This window comes from Chiloscyllium plagiosum, chromosome 16, assembly GCF_004010195.1.
Source record: "Chiloscyllium plagiosum isolate BGI_BamShark_2017 chromosome 16, ASM401019v2, whole genome shotgun sequence".
NCBI lineage: Eukaryota > Metazoa > Chordata > Chondrichthyes > Orectolobiformes > Hemiscylliidae > Chiloscyllium > Chiloscyllium plagiosum.
Genome location: NC_057725.1, coordinates 41,398,582 through 41,417,122, shown reverse-complemented (window position 1 = coordinate 41,417,122; position 18,541 = coordinate 41,398,582). Strand labels below are relative to the sequence as shown.

At 39.3% G+C, this 18,541-nt stretch overlaps 1 protein-coding gene across 1 annotated transcript in view; it reads left to right on the top strand.

Moving 5' to 3' along the window:
• The window catches only part of lrp5 (low density lipoprotein receptor-related protein 5), a 180,143-nt gene that overhangs the window by 60,807 nt on the left and 100,795 nt on the right, over positions 1-18,541 (top strand). Inside the window, exon 4 of the mRNA XM_043705916.1 lies at positions 5,469-5,600. Coding sequence (XP_043561851.1) covers positions 5,469-5,600 — 132 coding nt within the window. The remainder of the gene's footprint in view (positions 1-5,468; positions 5,601-18,541) is intronic.

Genomic DNA, 18,541 nt, shown 5'->3' with positions numbered 1-18,541 from the left:
CTCTCTCTCTCTCTGTCTCTCTCTGTCTTTCTCTCTCTCTGTCTCTCTCTGTCTTTCTCTCTCTCTCTGTCTCTCTCTGTCTTTCTCTCTCTCTGTCTCTCTTGCTTTTTCATTCTGTTTTCACTTTTTTTCTTTCGTTCGATCTTTCTTTCGTTCTTTCTTTCTCTCTGTCTCTCCCGCCCCTACCTCCTCCCTGCATTAGCTGCTATAGAGCAATAGCTACACCTTTACATTACAGTAATAGAACCTGATAATTCTTTCACTAGCAGTGGAGTATGTGACTGTAATGCCTTCTTTGAATTTGTGATTCAGTTATTGGGATTGTTCATTTCTTCCATGAGCTTTCTGAGTCAATTGAGTCTCACACTGGGGAATTCTTACTTTTACCATTGTGCCAAGGTATGTGCAGAATGCAGCTTTAGCTGTTTATGAATCGTCCGCAGTGAATCTTCCATGAGATGTTGATAATTTCTTGTAAACTTTGGGTTCCAAGCCTCAGGACTGAAAGAGCAATGTTGAAGGTTAAATTTGGAAGTCTAAAAGGGCTTGAGCACTTGAATCTGTGTTGAAGGATGTTGGTGAGGTCCTGATGGATGAGAGAACATGTATTTTATCTGAATCACTGGACATTGCTGAGGGTTCTGACATTGTGGAGCATGGATGGGGAATATTGTGTAATGGTGATCTAGCTTTACTTTTGAAATACTACAAAAATGTGGTTATGTATTCTCTTATTACTTGATTTAGGTCACTATCAGGCTAAAGTCTTTGTGAAGTTGAAACTTTATTGCTGGAACAGCACAGCAGGTCAGGCAGCATCCAGGGAACAGGAGATTCGACGTTTCGGGCAATAAAGTTTCAACTTTGATCTCCAGCATCTGCAGATCTCACTTTCTCCTTAAAGTCTTTGTGAACCCAAGAGAAACATACAAATAAAAACAACCAAGCAATTGTGACACTTTTCTTGGACAGTCTTCAGTAGTTTGTTTAAGAACAATGATTGGTAAATTGATTTCCTGGCAAAACTCAGTGAAATTTGCAAGATTCACAGTGTGCCTATTAGTATCAGCATTTTGTCTGCTCCTACAACCTGTGTACTACCCTGATTTGCCTGTTCCTGGCCAGGCCCATGTAACATTCATTGCAGTTCAGATTTAGCAGATGTGATAGATTGGAGGTTGAACACTGATTTAAAACCAAACAATGCACCCTTGAATTGACTTTTACTTCAGGGTATATTTAAAGTCTTCACTGCTGAAGTAATCTCAAGTTCTTCCATTTCTGCTACAGCTGGAATGCTAATAAAAAGGCTTATTATCTAAATTATAAGCATTTAAGCTTGAAAACTTCTTCTAACTTTGGAATTTTTTTTCCCTGTTCTGTTTCAGCCATCTGAACAGAACATGAGGGTTCAGTTTTCCCCTCCCTGAGGTGGCGAGGTGGGGAGACAATTATGTGAGTTGGCCATTTTTGCCTCCTCAACAATTAAGTTCTAAGGCAGTACGCTGGCTCAGTGGTGAGTAATGTTGCCCCGCAACACCAGGGCCCCAGGTTCGTTTCCAGCCTCAGGTGTCTGACTTTGTGGAGTTTGCACATTCTCCCCGTGTCTGCATGGGTTTGCTCCAGTTTCCTCCCACAATCCAAAGATGTGCGTGTCAGGTGAATTGGCCATGCTAAATTGCCCATAGTGTTAGGTGCATTAGTAAGAGGGAAATAGGTCTGGGTGGGTTACTCTCCGGAGGGTCGGTGTGGACTGATTGGGCCGAAGGGCCTGTTTCCACATGTAGAGAATCTAATCTAACCTAATCTAAAGTGAGAATGTTTTGCTCAATTCATCAACAAATAAGGTCATATGCTGGTCAATTTAGCGGTCATCTAAAGGCATCAGCTTGTCATTTCTCCAAATAGCTGCCCTTCTGTCAAACGTGAAAGGTGACTTTTTTCCCAACTGTGTAAAGAGGGCAACCTACCTGTCAGTTTAGTAAGAGGAGGTGGGAATGACTCCATTTGCCCCAACTGGATACGAGAAGCCAAGCTTTGGAGAAAAGAATGGCAGCCTCTGAAAGCCTTCCTCCCACAACCCATATGAAGCAAAGGAAAGTGACCTAACTTCTCATGGTTGGATCGCCTGAAGAGTAAGCTCTGATCACTGGTCTTTAGGACTTACCTATCCTGTAACTGACTGATAGCTTCTGAGAATCTGGGATAACATTGTTGAGGCCTACCGAAAGTCAGCTTTTAACAAAATCTTAGATGTACAGTACAATAAGCTCTCTTGGTGATGGGGCCAGCAAATTAGTTGCCATCTGACATTCCCACTCCCAACACCTAGTCCTGAGAAAGAGAAAATGACAGTCTTAATATTCAATGCAACATTGCTCAGTTAGAATCTATAAACTGGATCAGACTGCTCATCGAGTCTGCTCTGCCATTCAATCATGGCTGATAAATTTCTCAACCCCATTCTCCTGCTTTCTTCCTGTAACCCTTAATCCCCTTGACAATCAAGAACCTATCTATCTACGTCTTAAATACACTCAATGACCTGGCCTCCACAGCCTTCTGTGGCAATGAATTCCATAGATTCGCCACTCTCTGGCCTTGGAAGTTTCTCCTTCGCTCCGTTCTAAAAGGTCTTCCCTTTACTCTAAGGATCCGAGTGTCTGAAACCAATGGAAACGTCTTCCTAACATCTACTCTGTCCAAGCCATTCAGTATTCCGTATGTTTCACTTAGACCCTCCCACCTCCATCCTTCTAAACTCCATCGAGTATAAACCCAAAGTCCTCAGATATTAAGCCTTTCATTCCTGGGACTATTCTTGTGAACCTCGTCTGAACCTGCTCCAGGGCCAGTACATCCTTCCTGAGATATGGGACCCAAAATTGTGCACAATACTCCAAATGTTGCCTGACCAGAGTCTTGCAGAGCCTCAAAAGTACATCCCTGCTTTTATATTCAAATCCTCTCGAAATAAATGCCATCATTGCATTTGCCTTCCTAACTACTGACTGAACCTGCAAGTTTACTTTGAGAGAATCCTGGACTAGAACTCCCAAGTCTCTTTGCGCTTCAGACTTCTGAATCTTCTTCCCATTTAGAAAATAGTTCATGCCTCTATTCTTTCTACTAAAGTGCATTTTCCATTAAACGCATAAAAAGCTAAAATTGTCTCTTGTAGAAGTTTTCAAATTTATCTTCAAGAGCAACAATGAAGCAAAGTGCAGGGATCATAAACTGTTAAAACTTTGCTTTGCTTTATGTTTGTATTTTCATCCTCCCCCAGCCATTTATATTCCAATATCAAAATGTGTGCATGATGGCTAGTACGGAAAGCTAATTAAAAACCAAGAATTGTGCCAACACTTGCTTCCCGTGCAAATCCTAGCACGATCAACCCCAAAAATCCCCTTCATTTTGTGTAGCATAACACTTTGGTGGTGAAATTCAAATTCCTCTTATAATGAAGTAACCAGAGAACTGTCTCTAATTAATGACCTGCCAATGAAAACTAACTCTTAGGAATCGTGTTTATTAATGATTCATTAATGTTCTGCTAACTGAGGAAAAACGCAACTCATCTTGTGTTAGATCTTGTGGACGTGTTTCCTTTAAGAATGAATTTTAAATTCCCTTCAAAGCAGACTTTGTTTGTGATGTGGTGAAATTTTCAACGCCTGTAAGCTGTTGTGTACGTCAAATAAATTCTCAGTTTAAAAAAATCATACTAAGATCTTTAAGTGAACATGAATGCAATCCAAATCCACTATAGAGAAAACCGCGTCCAAAAAAATTCCAGCACTTCATTTCGTAATTTGGCAATTAAATAAAATTGTTCTTTGTCATGCCACATAAGTCTAATCTCTTTCATCATGCAAGCCTTGAAAACTTTAAGTTTTCTGAGTCACTTGCACTCTTCCTGTTCTTAGGATATTTGAATCTTAATTAGGAAAGTATGGAATAATGGAGCAGAAAATCAAAAAATGCATATGAGTGCAAGCAACAAAGGAACTAAATTATATCTATCTAATCTCATTTTATTTGTAGGATCTGTATAGGAGAATTATATATGTTAGATGCCTCTTCCATTGAAGTTGGGTGGAGGTAATATTTTGTCCTATGTTAAAAATCACACAACACCAGGTTCTCGTCCAACAGGTTTAATTGGAGTGTGATGTAACTGATTGTGATGGGGCCAATCGGGACCTTGGGTTCATGTCACATTACAGGTGATCACCATTGCACTACATACACACACAGATATTCCTACATACACACACTCTCACATACACACAGACAGAGGTACACACAGACATGCACACAGACACCCACACACACCCTTACAGACGCACACACTCCCACACTCACACATGCACCCCCTCACAGACTTAAGACACTCTGCACTCTCTGCACTCACTACACACACACACTTTCTCACACTCAACCCCCACCCCACACAGACAAAGACCCACATGCACACATATATTTTGTGGGGTGAATTTGTACTTGCAGAGTTACATTGCACTTTGCTCAAAAACTGCGTACATTCATGTAGAACTCTGGGCTCAAAAACTGCATGAATTTATGTAAAACTCTGTTATCTCACTTTTTAGATTAGAATCAATCTAAACATCAGGTCATAGACAGAGAACACAGGGGGCTAACACCTTCAACATATTGTCTAGCTATCACCATTGTTAACAGCTTACCCGAGAATGCAACTTTAAAAAAAAGGATCTTGTGATTTACACATGAAAGAAGTGAAACTATCACTGTATTCTAACAGATGAAAGGCTTAACAGACAATCAATTTTTCAATGTATAATTTCAGTTACATCACACTGCAAATTTTTGCTATAAATTCTGTGTTACGATCGAGCCCTCCACAATCACCTGATGAAGGAACGTCGCTCCGAAAGCTAGTGTGCTTCCAATTAAACCTGTTGGACTTTAACCTGGTGTTGTGTGATTTTTAACTTTGTACACCCCAGTCCAACACCGGCATCTCCAGATCATGTTAGATAGCATAAACATTGGCCTCAATTCTCCAGATGGTGGGAGAGTGAGAAATTAGCAAAGGTTTCCCATTACTGATCTCTAAGAAACTCAGAATGTGCATGTGTATAACCAGGATGATGTTTGGGATGTTGCGAAAAAAAAATGTTTAGCAGTCCATTTGCATTTATTGCATTTGTTAATGAAAGAGGAGAGAGCCACTGAACAGTGAATAGAATGAGAAGTTTGGCTGATTTGGCCTGTGGTAAGGCCATTGCAGTTTCCTTGTCACTGTCGTACACCAACAAAGACTTTGTGATCAGAAAAGATTGGGAGTCCGAAATGGATGATAATGTGATTAATAGTCTCATTTTGTACAGGAGATATAGTTGACTCATCTTAATTTAGGGGTTATGACTGTTTGTTGAATTTCATTTCACCAATGGAAATGATATTCATTTTTCCCTTCACAGTTCATATCCCATGTGATGAAAGTAATGGAGGATGCTCTCATTTATGCCTGCTTTCCCCAAAAGAACCATTCTTCAAATGTGCCTGCCCAACTGGGGTCCAGCTGGAAAAAGATGGAAAAATTTGTAAAAAAGGTACGTGATCTGAATGTTGTGACCAGCTTAATTCTTGACGTTTGGGAGAACAGGAATGAACATATTTTCACTGGTTTGCTTTTGGATGGAACTCATCTTTAGAAATGAAATGACCTTCATCCAAGGTTTGTTTCTGACTTTATTACTTCCCACTTCCTGAGATGATTCTCACCAAATGGCTAAACATAGGATCTAATTTCTTCAAGGGGTCATTCAGAACTATTAAACTTTCTCAAAACCAGCTATCTAAAAAGCAGAATTGCTTGAAAACTAAACGTTTTGGAATGTGCAGTGCACCTTTTAATTTTAACTGAGCAATTTTATTTGTAGAAAGACTTACCTGGACAATTTAGCTAAGTGTCACATGCTGTTGGACACCTGTGTTAACCATTTGAATATCAGTATATTCCCATGCTTAAAGTGATCCCTAATCCCAATTGATCCAGATCAGCCTGAACTATCACTGCCCAATCTGAAATTCAAATCTCTGCAGACTCTTGGTCGCGACACGGCTGGATTCAGGGGTTTTGTAGTAATTTCAAACGTTGTTTTAGTGAAGATTCTAGAAACAAAACCTGACTTCTATAAAATCATTTGTCCAATCCAAAGTAGTTTGTTTCAGTGAGACTTATCATGCCAACACTTTAGTTCTGTTACTTGCTCTGATACCTTTCCTAGCAATCATTATTATCCCAATAGTAATATAATTTATTTTTTCATACCTAAAATGGAACTTCAAAATATTGATGTATTCATAACAGACATGGTTTATGAACTAAATCTATTTTGTGGCTTTCTCCAGTTTTTCTTTATTTTCAATCTTGTTATCCTGTCCATAATATTTTGTAAAGTTTTCATGTTTTGATTCAATTTTAAAAACGTGATATTTTCTGAGAACATTCAAATTGACACCTTGGCAGTCTTGAATTTTATTGTATACATTGCTTGTGTCCTTATTATTTTTAGAAGTTTTATTTTGCATTAATAGCTTTAATGCTGTAAATTTTGACTGAAAATGGATTCCTGTTTATGTATGGAATACATGAACGTTATTGTTGCTGCTAAAGTATCAATAACAAAACTATCATCTGTTGGTAATCCTTATGTAAATAAATAGTCATTGAGAAAAGCAATCACAGAAAGAATAGTATCAATATCGCTGAATAAAAACATGTTTTGTCGAAGCTTTCTGTACTCAACAGGATATTTTGCAAGAATACAAATTCAAGAGGAAAACCAACATTTATACTACATGAGAGGAAAGTGCTGCTTATTAGAGGCATTGCCATGGAGAATGCATCTATTAATTGACTGGCAGTTCACAATCAGGGTTTGTTAAATTTTAGACCAAGCAGGTTGACTCCGATTGGCATGAGAAATGAGCCAGCGAATGGCTGTCATCTATTTTGTTGAGGCACAGTGCATGTACCTATTCTTTCTGACTTCTAAGAACAGGGCACTGTTTTTTTTTATAGATATTTTTATTAGAAATTTAACACTTTTACAAATTTACAAAAATAAACAAAACTCTCAAATATAAACATTGATATACAATTAAATCAAATTCTAGTGAGGGATGAGGACAGCCAAAGTTAACCATAAGACCAGAAGACATAGGAGCAAAGATTTGGCCTTTCAGCCCATTGAGTCTGCTCCGCCATTTGATCATAGCTGTTAAGCTTCTCAACATCACTCTCCCGCTTTCTCCCCATAACCCTTGATCCCCTTGACAATCAAGAACCTATCTCAGTCTTTTTCTTTTTTTATAGATATTTTTATTAGAAGTTTAACCTTTTTACAAGTTTACAAAAATAAACAAAACTCTCAGATATAAACATTGATATACAATTAGCTCAAATATACAATAGCCAAAATTTGACAAAAAAAACAAAAAACAAAACAACAAAAAAAAACCGAAAAGAAAAAAAAACAAACAAACAAAACAACTATCTACTAATCTAACCTACAACTAATCAGGGTGTATATTTAAGTCTCTTACATGCTCGGGATGTGTTAGCATCAGATATGATAAAACCCGTATTCGTGCGGGATTCCTCCCCCGAGGGGCCGCGGACCAGCCAGGTTTGTAATCTCAATTAAATAAAAGCCTTTGTTAGGATAGCCGAAATATCTGTATTTATGTAATTCAAGGAGGGCTGCCATATTTTATAAAATAATTCGGTCTTTCGGTGCAGCATATTTGTAAGGAAGTCAAGGGGAATACATTCCATAATTAATCTGTGCCAATTTGAAAGTCCAGGGAGGCGCTCAGCCACCCAGTTCACCAAAATATTTTTCCTTGCACAGAAAGAAAGAATAGAAAATAGTCTCTTCCCGTACATGTCCAGTGAGGGAAAGTTCGAAAAGCCCAAAAGGAGAGCTACAGGGTCACTTTAATTTCCGTTCCTAAAATTTCTGTCAGGGTACTTGCTATTTTAGTCCAATATCTACGGATCTTATGACAGGTCCATAGGCAATGTACAAGAGTGCCCACCTCTATTTTGCATTTGGGACACATTGGAGATGCTCCTGCCTTAAATTTTGCCAGTCGAACCGGTGCTATATGGGCCCTATGAAGTATCTTCAGCTGGATAGCCTGGGTTCTGTTACAGATAGTAATTCTTCTAGCGTTTTCCCAAATATCATTCCACGTTTCTATAGAGATTTCTAGTCCCAAATCCTGATCCCATGTTTTAAGCAGATTATCCATATCTCCGGATACTCTATCATGTAGTAAATGATAAATAGTACTGACGGAAGATACCCCCACTGGTCGTAGGACACTACATTCTCTATCTGATTTATAAAGACTATCTAATAACGTAGTCTTCTTCTGTATATAATCTCGAAATTGGAAGTATCGAAAGAGGTCTCCATTAGGTAATCCGAATTTCTGACGCAGCTGTTCAAAAGACATCAGGACCCCATCCTTAAATAGGTCCCCTAGACATGAGATACCCCTGGATCTCCAGAGTTTAAAAGTGGCGTCTGTAAATCCCGGTTGGAATCCCCATGCTCCCACTATCAGTGTATAGGGGGATGTTTTATGTGAATTGCCCTCATTTTGCCGCATTATATTCCAAGCCTTAATTGTGTTTAGTATTATAGGGTTTTTACAGTGATCTGTAATGATTTTCCTCTTGTCTGGAAATAAAAGGTTAATAAGTGGGTATTTTTCTTGAGAGGCTTCGATGTCCAACCAGATTGATTGTGGATCAGACAAGACCCAATCAGCTATGTAACTTAATAGGGAACTTAACTGATATTTCCTAAAGTCTGGGAAGTCCAATCCTCCCCTTGTCTGTGGAAGCTGTAGCCTCTTCAGCTTAATGAGGGGCTGCCTATGATTCCAGATAAAGGAGCCCAGCCAGCCATATAATTTACATAAAGCCGTCCTCGGCAGCATCACCGGAAGCATTCTCATAGGATATAGGAGACGGGGCAGGACATTAATTTTGATTAGTGCTATTCTACCCAACCAGGAAATTGGAAGGTCTCCCTATCGCTGGAGGTCCTGCCTTATCCTTTCCAGTAAATGCACAAAATTAGCCTTGTATAACTGACCAAATACTGGGGTAATAAAAATGCCTAAATATAAAAAACCCTCCAGGGACCAACAAAAGGGAAAAAGGGATCCATCCACTAGGTGGGGTGTCATAGCAAGGCCACCCATTGGCATAGCCTCCAATTTTGAAAAATTAATTTTATAGCCTGAGAATGCGCTAAATGTATTAATAACTTAGATTAGGTGAGGTACGGACATCAGAGGATTACTGAGGAATAGAAGAACATCATCTGCATAAAGGGTAATTTTATGTTTACCTGTACCAATTCTCGGGGCCGTTATATTAGGATCGGCTCGTATCGCTTCTGCTAGTGGTTCAATTATTAGCGTAAATAACAATGGCGAGAGGGGACATCCCTGATGGCAGCCCCTACCCACACTGAAGCTATCCGAACCTAATCCATTGGTAACCACAACTGCTTTGGGATCACTATATAATGTTGAGACCCATTTGGTAAACACCTGTCCAACACCAAACCTTTCCAATGTGTAAAACAAATATTACTATTCAACCCTATCAAATGCCTTTTCCGCGTCTAATGAAACTACTACTCCTGGTATCTTTCCCTGATGGCAGGCTTGAATCATATTCAAAACCCTTCTAATATTATTGGATGATCTACAGCCCTTAATAAACCCTGTCTGATCCCCCGTTATAATATGTGGCAGTACCCTTTCTAGTCTCAGTGCTAACGTTTTAGAAAGGATTTTAAAATCTACATTTAGCAAGGATATTGGTCTATATGATGTACAATCTTCTGGATCCTTTCCTTTTTTAAGGATAAGAGAGATATTTGCCTCTTTCAGCGAAGGCGGGAGACAGCCCTGACTATATGCATAGTTATACATGTCCATAAGTGGACCAGCCAATATTTCTGTAAATTCTTTATAGAATTCAGCTTGAAAACCATCTGGACCCGGTGTCTTACCACTCTTAAGTTGCCTAATTGCATCAAGTATTTCTTGGACTGTTAGAGGAGCATTTAGGACCGATACCTGTTCCGGAGTTAAGCCTGGAAAGGTCAAATTTTTAAAAAATGACTGCATCCTCCTCGTCCTATCTTCACAATCCTGCGATTTACATAACTGAGAATAAAATTCTCTAAAGATCGCATTAATCTTTTTATGATCATGAGTCAGAATACCCGTACTTTCCTTGATAGATGTAATAGTCTGAGGGGCCTTTTTTTTCTTTGCAAGAAATGCTAAGTATCTACCCGGTTTGTCGCCATATTCATATAACCTTTCTTTTGCAAATAATATTTCCCTCTTAGCCGTTTGAGTAAGCGTAGTGTTTCGAGCTTTCCTAAGAGCCGTAATCCTTTGCAATTTAATAATAGAAGGTCTATCAGTGTATGCTGTTTCAGCTGCTTTTAAGCGAGCTTCAAGCAGACGCTTTTGTTCTCCCTTCAATTTCTTCTGGGTCGCTGAGTAGGAGATGATCAAAGCTCGCGTGTTAGCTTTGATGGTCTCCCACATCATTGATGGGTTGCTAGCTGTACCTGAATTAATTTCTAAAAAAGTTTTAAATTCTTGAGAGAAGTACTTTACAAATTTACTATCTTTCATTAGGAAGGGGTCCATACGCCAATGCCGAGGGGATGTCCCATTGTTCCTCGCCTTAGTTTCCATATATACAGCAGCGTGGTCAGAAATTGCTATACTACCTACTTTACAGGATGATCTAGAATTTAAAAAAATCGAGGAGGCAAAAAACGTATCAATTCTAGTATGACATTTATGTGGATTGGAGTAGAAAGAAAAGTCTCTGCCCTGTGGATGAAGACATCAATTGTCTAGATCTGGGAGATACTCCTGCAGTACTCTTGGGAATCCTATCTATTTCCGGATCCATAATACAATTAAAGTCTCCCCCTATATTTGTAGGATGGGCACCAAAAGCTTCTGTTATAAATTTAAAGGGGTGTGCTGGGGGGCAGTACAAATTTAAAATCCCATATTCCTCTCCATTTATGAGGGTTTTAGTCAAAATATATCGTCCAGATTCGTCTTTTATCGCTTTAGGATTTTGAAAGGGGAATTCTTCTGAACAAGAATAACAACTCCCCTGCTTTTTGAGCGAAAAGAAGAAAAAAGGCCTGATCAAATCCACCCTGTCGTAATTTCAAGTGTTCTTTATTTTTCCTTCTTAAGATTTGATAATATTTTCTTCCTTTTGACTGGCGAATTACTCCCCTTGACATTCCAGGTGCACCACTTAACCGACTGATCAACCATAATCATCTGGGCAAATCCGAGACTCCTCGGGAGGGGAAACCCTATCCAGAACATCCCGAGCATAGAGCATATAAAATTCACAAAAATAAAGCCTCTCTAATACACTCACACCAATACAATAAAAAACTATTTCTAAATAAAAAAAATATAAAACGTATCCCCCTTGTTCCCAGGGGGTGTCACTTCCTCTCCAAAAGTCCATCATATCCTCTCCCAACCAATGCCCCACCCTTGACCCAGGCACTCCTCAATAAATGAGGAGAATTCAGATATAATACAAAGCTAGAGTTAACAGTGAGCACCCTACCCCCACCCATACCAACACCTGGATATATTTGGTAATGTTAATACCATATATAAACATTTAACTATAAAATTACAACCTCAGCAAATAATAATTAGATATACTAATACAAAATAACAAGGGAGAAACAACCCCGCTCCTAAAGACAGAGGTAGAATTGAATAAGGTAACCACCTCCCCCCACCAACATTATATACACACACACATATACATATACCCCACATATATATATAAAATAATAAAAGAAAACAACCCCAAGGGGGTGGAGAAAATCAAATCCCTCTCCCCACCCCCCATGATAATATTAATCAGTAAAGTAAGAAAAAAAAAAAAAAGGGGGGGGGGGATATAAACCGAAGAGGGGGGAAAGGCAAACCAACATCCATTATCTCTTACAATTTATCTGAGAGAGTCCAAGAATTCCTTAGCCTTTTCTGGTGATCCGAAGTTATACAGAGATCCTTCATGGTTAAAGCGTAGCGTTGCTGGGTAGCGTAAGGAGTACTGAATATTTAAGTCCCTTAAACACTTCTTCGCCTCGTCGAATGCCTTCCTCTTTCGGACCAGAGCTGGGGAAAAGTCCTGGAATAACATGATCTTGGATCCTTTATAGATCATAGCTTGGGGGTCTTTTCCAAGATTTCCAGAGGCTTCTAGGAGTATCTGCCTCTCCTTGTAGCTCTGCAGCCGGAACAGGACTGGGCGTGGGCGCTGATTCGAGCCGAGCCCCCGTATTGCGACCCGGTAGGCCCATTCTACCCCTACCTGGCCTGATCCAGCTTCCAGATTTAAAAGCTGTGGCAGCCACTTCTCGAGGAACGCTGTAAGCTGGCCTTCCTCTTCCCGTTCGGGAAGGCCCAGCAAACAAATATTTTTTCGATGACCTCGATTATCGAGGTCGTCAATGTAATTCTCTAAGGTCCGGACTCGCTGTTCAAGAGTCCGGACCCGATCCACGGCCGATTGCGCTGTAGTTTCAGAGGTCGCGGCCTTTAACTCCGCCCCTCCCACTTGGCGCTCGATTTCCTGGATATCTCGGCCGCGCTGCAGAAGCACGGCCGAGAGTGAGTCACATCGACTTCAGGATTCTTCGATGAAAGCGTCGATCTTTGCTTCCAGTTTGGAGATCATCTCCACAAGGCTTGTCACTGTAGGTAAGTCCCCCGGGGCGGCTGTGGACGCCTCTGCTGCAGCTGGAGAGGGTGGGGGAGGGGTTCCTGCTTGCTGAGAGCTGTAGGCTCCCTTCCCTTTGGTCATTTTTACTAAATATTAGACTCTTTAAATGTAATACTAAGCAACTAATTAAATTAAACAGCTATTATGAATGATTTGTTGAGTGTGGTGGGGGTGGGTGACCCACTTTACCCAAGTCTTGGGAAGAGCACTATAGACTCAGACTTGCTGGGTCGCCGCCATCTTGGATCTCCCAGGGCACTGTTTTTAACTGTTCCACACATACCTTTGTTATATCGGATTTATTGGTTCTTAACAGTGTATACTGTGTAAATGAACATGAAGGTCCCATGTTTGGCATGTAGTGTATCATGTGGAATTGGAAAGACTGGGCACTTGTGCGTTGTCATGACAGTGACTAGGGGAGTGAGGGGAGGTGAAGTGTGGAGGTGTGGTAACGGCTCAAGAGCCTGTAAACCAACCAGACCACTTGTACAAAGCCTCAGAAAATCAGAATGGCCTCTTAATCAAAGTGGCAGTATCCTGGCCTAGCGTGATGGTCTCTTGGCGCTGCTTGGTGGTCTCTTGGCAGTTTTGACTTGGACTTCGGCCTTGAAAACTACAGAGAGGTCTCCCAGCCTCGAGGTGAAGCAAGGCACGGAATCGAGTTGCAGATGAGAGGCTAGGTGCCACTTGGAAAGGTTGTTATTCTGAACTTCTTCTTTCTTTATTTTGCTGATTTTTATTTTTCCTAACAATTTGTAGTTAAGAATCTGCACCTAGATACCTTTGTACCGAAGATGGGACTGTAAGTGGCGACTTCTAAACTTTGCACTGTGCACATTTGAGTACACGTGACAATAAAGCTGTTCTAATTCTAAACTGGCAACCTCAGTGGACTTGTCCAAACTGTTTCTGTGCCAGTCGACTTGACTCCATCCTGCAGCTGTCCTTGCCTGCCTGCAGTAAAAATTGGATCTGACCAGGTATTTTCTCCTGAGTGAGGAAAAGTTATGTCTCGAGCTACCTATTGCAGTAGCAAAAATCTGGCTTTGTTACCAAATAGATTTTACTAATAGGGGAGGTGCCACGTATTTGAATCCAATTAGTTTTTTTTGTGTGAGGAGGTGATGGTGTAGTGGTATTATCACTAAACTATAAATCCAGAGACCCAGGTCATGTCTGGGGACCTGGGTTTGAATCCCATGACAGCAGAGAGAGAAATTGAATTAATGTTCCGGGTTCAGTATGATGATTTCAGAAGTACTGGACTAAGGATGTTATGTATGTTTCTCTCTCCACAGATGCTGCCAGACCTCCTGAGTTTCTCCAACATTCTCTGTTTTTGTCCTACATTTATCTAACTAGATATAAACCAGCATTGGTAAAAATTTGAAACCGTTCAATTGCAAGGTGTTGGAGGTACACAAAAATAGAAGGAAAACATTATTTTCTCACCTTTTTCTCAAAATATGTTGTCTCACCTTCCTATAGAAAAATAAATCTTGTAATAACAACAGTCCTTGTGTTTTAAGTTCAAAATGTTGCATGTTCCTTCAATTTATGAGTTAAATATCCTAACAAGAGATCAACATTGTTTGAAAACAAGCATTCGTTATGATGAATGATGGTTGTTGAGACTCAAGTTCATTGGTGCATCCACATCTTAGCCTGCCTAATGATAAGTGCCAACATTGTGCATTCACTCTAACCTTAACAGCTTCCTGGCATATTAGTTGTAAGTTAAAGCTAAATCACAGATTGTAAAATAAACAACCCCTTCTCAATGCATGCGTCACATTAGGTCCAAGCATAGCACAAATAAATGCTGGAAATTAGTTCCATTCAGTCAGTAAGTATTACAATGTTGACTTTTTTTCCTGCATTTAAATGACAGGAGGGAATAGCTTTGGAACCATGTTGTTCACTGCCTATTTCATTATACAGTTGAGTGAGTGGAAAGGACAAGAGTTCCCAGCGGTGTTGACTGAGAATTTGGATGAAACAATGCCACATTGTACTAATCTGATTAACAGATAGACAAATGGGGCAGGAATAGCAAGGAGTTCTGGCAGTGCTTGGAAGGACAGAGACTGCGCTTTACGTTTGTTTGCATTAGGTTGATAAATTGGCACATTTGTTACTATGTTATAAACTGTCTTGTCACCTGTCAAATGTGAAGTGATGCAGAGGAAGATAAAAAAAATCTTTGTCAACACGTGAGAAGTTCTCCTGTTTTTCTTGTCAATCTTGATGGAAATTTTATAAATGTAATTTAACAGGCATTTCAGCATTTCTCTGGAGCATGACTATTAATAAGGCAGCCTCAATCAATAATTTAAAAAAATAATTAAAATAAAGTGGGCAGCTTGCATTGCTCACATTTAACTGTCCAATCTATCAAGTAAAATTTACTCCAAAAAGCAATCAAGTAAAAAACAAAAAGTGAAAACTGTGTCACTTTCACAATATTAGGAATTCCAAAAAGATTTGTTATCTTGAATATTATCCTTCACAGCATTTGAAATAATATTTTTCTGTTGCTCAAGTGGCTCTTTATTTTCCTCTCAGTTTTAAACGTGGATAATTATCTAAGGAATCTTATGTTTTGAAAATATAAAATTATTTTATTAATTATCTGAAAATGTAAATTGTTGTTTGTGTATATTCATGTTCTAATACATTTAAAGATTAAAGACTTCAGGAAGTATTTGAGTTATTTTTCCGTAGGTGCCATATAACCTGATGTTGACTTGTGTTGGTGCTAAAACCTTGAATTCAGTTTGAAGATGTTGCAGTACTGAATCCTGAACTTTAGTTTCTGTAATGAGCACTCCCATGCCATTGCATGAAAATGTGTTGAGGACCTTACTTTATTTGATCTATTGGAGAATTAAACAACAAAATAAAGGTCTCAGTTGATTCCAGACGCTCAGCAATACATTTTAAGTTCTTCTTTTAGCCTATATTAAAATACATTTCTAATTTTTAAATTAACTTTGCTGTTTGTGCCTGAACTTTTACGTTATATGCAAGAATTTGATCCATGGTTTGTTCAAACTATTCATTTTGAAAATTTTGACTTTCTGTTCCTGTATGAAGATTGTACTTTAGTTTGAAGCAATTTTATTAGTAGCTTAAATTGTAGCTTCTCGTAGATTTTCACCTTAATATTCCCTTTATTTAGACAGCATGCAAAACATTCTAGATTATACTTGAATACGAACCATTAAGGTATTTTAAAGATTAAGTAAAAGGAATTTAGTTTTAGTTATTTTTCCACTGTCCTCACTTCTATCACTCCAATTCATTCAACACCAGTTTCCCTTTCCACAATTATATTGCCATAAAGCAGCCAAGATGGTGAAAATACTCTTCTATGTAGAACATTGAACAGTATACCACAGGAACAGGCTTTTCTGCCCACAATGGTGTGCTGAACATCATGACAAATCATACTAATCCCTTCTGCATGCCCATGATCCACATCTCTCCATTCCTTGCTTATTCATGTGCCTATTTAAAAGCCCCTTAAATGGCCGTATCATATTTGCCTTCACCACTACTCCTAGCAGTGTGTTCCACGCACCTACCACTGTGTTTTAAAAATTAAACTTCCCCTCTTACCTTAAATGCATGCCCTACCAGTATAAGACATTTCAACTGCAATGTTTTGACAAGCTAGAAAATGAGCTTCTTTTAGATTAGATTAGATTACTTACAGTGTGGAAACAGGCCCTTCGGCCCAACAAGTCCACACCGACCCGCCGAAGCGCAACCCACCCATACCCCTACCTTTACCCCTTTAACCTAACACTACGGGCAATTTAGCATGGCCAATTCATCTGACCCGCACATCTTTGGACTGTGGGAGGAAACCGGAGCACCCGGAGGAAACCCACGCAGACACGGGGAGAATGTGCAAACTCCACACAGTCAGTCGCCTGAGTCGGGAATTGAACCCGGGTCTACAGGCGCTGTGAGGCAGCAGTGCTAACCACTGGGCCACCGTGCCGCCCATTTTACTAGCCTTTGATTGGAAATTGCAGTCAAAATGCCTTCTGTCGCCAAAACAGGTAGCCTTTTCCTTTTGCTTGTATGATTAAAACATTTGTGCTGTGCCTGACATTTTCTGATTATACGTAGCCAGTTGTTTTCCCAGAAAACCTGTAGTAATCTCTTCATATGAAATTATATAACTCATCAATGTAACCTTAAAACAAATTACTATTTTCATGTCAAGTTCTTTTGGTAGAAATGTATAGAGGTAGAATGCACAAAGGCTGTGATTTAATTTTTGAATTCAGATTATAAATAAAATCTTTTTCTAGTTAGATCACATTGAAAATCCACAAATGCCTGGCTTTATCTTTGTGATGTCTGTCACTGCTCTTCCTTGGAACGTTCAATCTCTTAACACTGTCCTAAAATTATTCATTTGTTTCTTGTTATTGTCGAAACAAATTATGTTTAGAACTAGATACTTTAAAAAAAAATCTGTATCTTACTGTATTTCACATTTTAACTCATACTGTATAGTTCACTTGGAGAAAACCCAAGATTAATTGCAGCCATGTCCTTAGTGGTATTGATAGATTATCTGATCATTTCATCGCTGTTCATGTGACTTGTTGAGCATTTATTGGCTGCTTTGTTTCCTAACACTGCAGCGGTGACTATATTTTATCTAAGAATTGTGTTGACTTTGAAAATGATTTGGTACATCTTGAGATCTTGAAAGATGCTTGTTAATTTTTATAATGAAAGCATGCATTGTGGGCGGCAGGGTGGCTCAGTGGTTAGCACTGCTGCCTCACAGCACCAGGGTCCCAGGTTCGATTCCAGCCTCGGGCGACTGTCTATGTCGAGGTTGCACATTCTCCCTGTGTTTGCGTGGGTTAACTCCGGGTGCTCCGGTTTCCTCCCACAGTTCAAAGATGTGCAGGTCAGGTGAATTGGCCATGTTAAATTGCCCCATTGTGTTAGGTGCATTAGTCAGAGGGAAATGGGTCTGGGCTGGTTACTTTTCAGAGGGTTGGTGTGGACTGGTTGAGCCAAAGGGCCTGTGTCCACACTGTAGGGGAATCTAATCTGAAAAATGGCACTTTTAAAACCAGCTAATAGTAATAAACATGGGTGAATTATTACTGTTTCTCATCAGTGAGTCCATTGCATTACCATCGAATGTGTATGTTCTTGTGTTTTGCAATTTTTCAAAATCCCCTCAATGCCTCCAGCTAGCTAGTAGAGCATTCAACTGACAAAATGTTGCCAGAAAAAGTCACTTTAATCTTTTTCCAACAGAATAAATAATTGTCAAGATGAAAGAATGCTAGACTTGAGTATGGAGAATGCATGATCAAGCTGATGTGTGAAATGTCCAGGCACAAAATATTACAGATTTAAAATAAGTGTTTTACTCCTGATAAAACCTTTTGGTCAAATGTTATTTTTTGAAATGATATATTCAAATAAAACTTTTTGATAGTTGAGCTCCATTTATGAAAGGAATATGTTTTTTAAAAAAGACAGATAAACAATGTCAATCTGACAAAATTACAGACTGTTCAATAAGCCTTTGCAAAATGTATCAAAAACTATGGCCTAAATTGTTCCAAAAATTGTCAATAAATATTAATTTTGGGAATTTCATGCAGAGCT